The 5,249-nt window shown below is 48.4% G+C and overlaps 1 protein-coding gene across 1 annotated transcript; it reads left to right on the top strand.

Moving 5' to 3' along the window:
- Positions 1-661: 661 nt before the first annotated feature.
- Positions 662-5,243, top strand: LOC133362729 (E3 ubiquitin-protein ligase Mdm2-like; the record flags this gene model as incomplete). Its single annotated transcript, XM_061581655.1, has 6 exons — positions 662-676; positions 818-895; positions 1,622-1,755; positions 2,925-3,016; positions 4,404-4,526; positions 4,889-5,243. Coding segments are annotated over exons 1-6 (797 nt in total), but the record flags the coding sequence as incomplete, so codon positions are not given.
- Positions 5,244-5,249: the final 6 nt, after the last annotated feature.

Below are 5,249 nucleotides of genomic sequence, written 5' to 3'. Positions count from 1 at the left end.
TGGTGTAAGTTTGGAATCTACATCATGATACCTCCTTTGCCAGTAGCAAGATATAGTAATAGGGGTTTACCCTTTTTTCTGGCAACACAACCGACACCTTTATACAAGGGATCGTGTTTGCAATGACCACAACACTTGCAGTCAAAATGCAAACGAAATAGAGACGACCCTGATAATGATATGCACTGTCCTTGAAATTGATTGGTCCACACCCGAGACGGCTTTCATTTTTATCACATTGGTATTTTAAATTAAATATGAAATTTTTTTTTTCCTAAAAAGTGGAAAATTTTGGGAAAAAAATTTTTCACGAAAATTACTTGTCACGCACAACGAGTCTGTGTGCAAAATGTCAGCTCGATTGGATCACGGGAAGTGGGTTAAAAAACGACCGAAATATTTGCACGGTCGTAAGCGCGCAAGCAAGCAAGCGAGTGAACTTAATATAAAGGATTTTAAAAAATGTAACTACGTGACGTTACCGAAAAATCCAAAGAGTATGAATCTTTGCACAGCAACGCGCGCATTGAGGGGTGTTGCTCACTCCTAATGGCTCGTGTGTGCGCGTTTGCTTTGCGTGTCTGCGCATGTGTGTGTGTGTGTGTGCGTGTGCGTTGAACTTCTTCCGCACCATACTTAGCCGACTGTGCGCTCACCGGAGATGCGCGTGTTCTTGGTGTCGGCGTGTCTCTTTTGTAACAAGCCGGCGAGCAGATAAAGTGTTGCGTGATTACGATTTGCGCAACGATTGCTTCGAGGGCGATTTCAATGCGGGGGTGACGTGACGACCGCCTCTCTCTCTCCGTCTGTCCCGCAGGCGGTGAGGCCTGTGCCTCTGCTGCTGCGTCTCTTGCGCTCTGTCGGTGCGACAGGCGACACGTTCACGCTGCCGCAGGTGAGATGCGGACGCTCACTCGCGACGCCTGTGCCGAGGCGTGGGGCGGTTTGCCCGCCGCTTTGCCTGGCATTGCCCCAAAATGATAATTGTTTTTTTAAAAATCCTTTATATTAAGTTCACTTGCTTGCGCGCTTACGACCGTGCAAATCTTTCGGTCGTTTTTTAACCCACTTCCCGTGATCCAATCGAGCTGACATTTTGCACACAGACTCGTTGTGCGTGACAATTTATTTTCGTGAAAAATTTTTTTTCAAAAATTTTACACTTTTTAGGAATTTTTTTATTATATTTAATTACCAATTGCTTAATGGTGGCAGGCAATCATCTGACCCATAGGTGGCAGCCATCTCAAGCCAGAGGACGAGAGGACTCTAGCCGCCACGCATATAAAGGATTTATAGCGAAAAACTTTGTTTTTACGGGTTAATTTTTACCCTTTTATCTGGCAACAAAACTGACACTTTTTTTACAAGGTGTCATGTTTGCATAGACCATAATACCTGCATTCGTAATGCAAACAAAAAACAACAACTCTGATAATGTATGCACTGTCCTTGAAGTTGATTGGTCCACACCCAAAGCAGCTTTTCTGAGAGCCTAGTCTCACATGGTGTTGGACCAGATGACGCCAAAAGGCGCACAACTCACTCAAAAGAGCGCACTGTCAGAGTATTGAGAGGTTGGAGGAGGCCTCTCAGTTGACGGAGGCATCCTCCCGCGCAGGTCTTCCATCACCTGGGCGGCTACATCAAGACGAAGCAACTCTACGACAAGCGGAGGCTACACATCGTGCACTGCAAGGGCGACCCTCTGGGGGAGCTGTTCGGCGTGGAGAGCTTCTCCCTCAAAGAGCCGAGGTGAGAAAGACCGGCGGCGTGTCGAGGAGTTTGTCAACCGAGGGTTGCGACGGTATGTACCACGGATGAACTGTGCGCTGTTGTGACCACTGGATCATCGGTCCTGTGGCGTGATGGGAGAGCTCATCTGATGGGCACAACTTTTCTAATTTGCCGTGTAAAATCTACCCTTGCGTTGTTGATTTGTTTGTGCGACAGCTTGTGCTTCACCCCGAGCTCTCATACTCTGATGGTGCGTTGTCTTTGAGCTGTGCGCCTATTGGCGTCATCTGGTCCAACCCATGTGAGACTAGGCTCTAAGGAAAGCTGTCTCGGGTGTGGACCAATCAACTTCAAGGACAGTGCATTCATTATCAGAGTTGTGTTTTTTGTTTGCATTATGACTGCAGGTATTGTGGTCTATGCAAACATGATTCCTTGTAAAAAAGGTGTCAGTTTTGTTGCCAGATAGAATGGTATATAAACAATTATCAGCTTGTGCTAATTTAGAATGTTCATTTCACACACATCCTGTAAAACAATTATGTAACTTAATTGTAATTGTACTATGATCAGTTTGAAAATGTGGCTGAGCCAACACAAGAGTGTGTATTATTGAACATTGATTTATATCTGCCATATGTTTTTCCATTTCTCATATGACACCGTTTTTTCTCAGATGTTTCTATTTGATTGCTGTATTTCACGTGATTTGATTTGGTTTTGTCAGCTCGGGTTACCCAGGTGTCACCACCCTTGCGTATGAAACTAATCCCCGGACTATTGAGTTCTCACCTGGTGAAACAAATAAACTCTCGTTGTTTACAGGAAGTGTTATACTCGGTTTAATAGGTAAACCGGCATGTGCGTGAAATGGTTGTTCGGTAGCTTGCGTTCAATGATTGACTATCAGACGAACATGCGCACTTTAACCCTCGGTTGGAGTTGCAAACGGTGAATAAAATAGAATGTAACACGATGAATTGTCAAACATTGGTTCTGTCAGTAAAGTCACGTAGAAGGGAAATAATAAAATAAAATAAAAAAATAAAAAATAGAAATAACTAAATTAAATCACGAATTTTTAATATTTTATTTGTTCAAAGAAGCAAAGAGTATGGATTCTTGCAGTCACGCAAACTTCCACCCCAGCGTTCGTTCTCTCACAGACATCTCTCCTCTGTCTGCAGCTCGTCCCCCAGGTCGCTGGGCGCTCTCCTGGCCAAGGCGCTCGGCAGAGCCACCACCGACAGACGCAAAGGTGGAGCCAGGCCCCGGCAAGGTAACGTAAAAGTTTAAAGGTAAAAACAACGAGCCTACCTTTACCCTACCATTTACCTTACCATAATATAATCACTCTACCCTTACCTTAGACCCTTTAGCAGGTAAGGTACAAGTTAAAATGTAATAGTAGTATCATCAGCAGTAGTAGTATCAGCAGTAGTAGTATCATCATCGGTAGTATCAGCAGTACTAATATCATCACCGGTAGTATCAGCAGTAGTAGTATCATCATCGGTAATATTAGTAATAGTATCATCAGCAGTAGTAGTAGTATCATCACCGGTAGTATCATCAGTAGTAGTATCATCATCGGTAATATTAGTAATAGTATCAGCAGTAGTAGTAGTATCATCATCGGTAATATTAGTAGTAGTATCATCACCGGTAAAAAGCAACGAGCCTACCTTTACCCTACCTTTTACCCTTACCCCATACGAATTACCCGATTACAGGGTAATTACTGGGGTACTACTACACATGAACAAGGTTTATAACGGTAAACGCTGTAAGGTAGAGCGCTTTATTCATATAGAATACTCTCCATGATTCCAATTTTACACGCTTGTCGTTGTTGTCGTTGTTGTATCCTCAAATCTTGTAACTCAATTTAACCCACTTCCCAATGTGGTATCGACTGCAAACTTGGTATACTTATGTCATACTGATGACAAAAATATATAATGTTTTAAACATGATTTTTTATATGTTAAGTTTCGGTTTGGGTCTAATTGTCCACAATCAACTGGCGTTGGCTGCAATCGGCCACGGCCCCTTACGTTGTGGCCACTTCCTGGAGTCGTGGAGTTCTGCCAGTACTCGTACATTTCATAAAAGCGTGTTTAAAAAAAATTTTAAAAAAATATTACTTATTGAATAGAGGCCACAGACTGCTCCACGGAGCTTCTAGCGGTAAACAAGGCACCGTATTTACCGGGTAACACTTCGCGCTACCTTGACCCTACCGGGTAATTCTTCCGAACTACCTTTAACCCTTTACCTTACCCCTTGGCATGTCGACACCTTTACCCGGCTACCCGTACCCAGCCGGGTACGGGTAGCCGGGTACCCGTTTGCGACCCTGGTGCGGCCGGGTACGGGTAGGCCGTGAGTCACTGGTGAGTAACCGTTTGTCACTCATTTCCCAACGTCTTGTCTCTTCTCACAATTCAAGTTCCTAGAATCAACCCACCCGCGCCTGCAACGTGGCTTCATCCCAGAGGTCGCAATCGGGTACCCGATACCCGTACCCTACCCGTACCCGGCCGGGTACGGGTAGGGTACGGGTACGGCCGGGTACGGGTACGTGAAAGGAATCAAAACCCGTTTGCGACCTCTGCTGTCGCGGTGCTCACGTATCGGTGCGCGTGTCGTTCTGCGGCATGCAGATTACGCGGCGGGAGCCGTGAAGGGAAGCTCATTGGCGACGGCCGACGGAGACAAGCGGCAGGTGAGTTTGGCGGTGGCGTCACGAGCACGTCGGAGCGCGCGTGCGCTCGCGCGTGCGGCCGGTGCGAGCGTGGGGATCGGTGGCCCACACGCGCTTTGATTGACTTGTCCGTGTTTTCATAAAAGTAAGTTCTCACAGCAGCGTAGCTACGCACAGCCTCCTCACCCAGCCCCTCCCCATCCTCCCACCCAGCCCCCCAGCCCCACCGTCCCTCTCCACCCAGCCCACCCCTCTCCCACCCCCCCCCAGCCCCACCCTCCCCTCCCCACCCAGCCCCTCCCAATCCTCCCCACCCCACCCGGCCCCACCCCTCCCATTCTTGCATGCACGACTGACGGACGGACACAATAATCCCCTGTGGGCTGGGTGGAACCAGGTGGTTCCTACCAGTGTAACCGTCGACTCTGCTCATCGTGTCCGTAGCCCAGAGCAAGTTGTGGTCAGTCCCAACAGGAACCGCAGCAACGAGGGAGGGAGGAGACGGACACGAGGAGGAGGAGGGCGTTGACGACGATGTCAAAACGAAGACGTCGTCGGACACCGTCTCCCCCGCTCCCTCGGCTCCCGCGAGCTCCGACCACGACATCAGCAGCAGCAGTAGCGGCAGCAGCAGCAGCAGCGGCAGCAGCAGCAGCGACGCCAACGCCGCGTGCCTCGTGTGCCTCGTGTGCCAGCACCGGCCCAGGAGCTGCACGCTCGTGCACGGAGAGACGGGCCACCTGGTCACGTGCTGCGCGTGCGCCAAGAAGCTAAAGCGCCGCAACGAGCCTTGCCCCGCGTGCGG

This window comes from Lethenteron reissneri, unplaced genomic scaffold (assembly GCF_015708825.2).
Source record: "Lethenteron reissneri isolate LAM-NWPU_2019-01 unplaced genomic scaffold, ASM1570882v1 scaffold_1592, whole genome shotgun sequence".
NCBI lineage: Eukaryota > Metazoa > Chordata > Hyperoartia > Petromyzontiformes > Petromyzontidae > Lethenteron > Lethenteron reissneri.
This window is presented reverse-complemented; position numbering and strand designations above follow the sequence as displayed.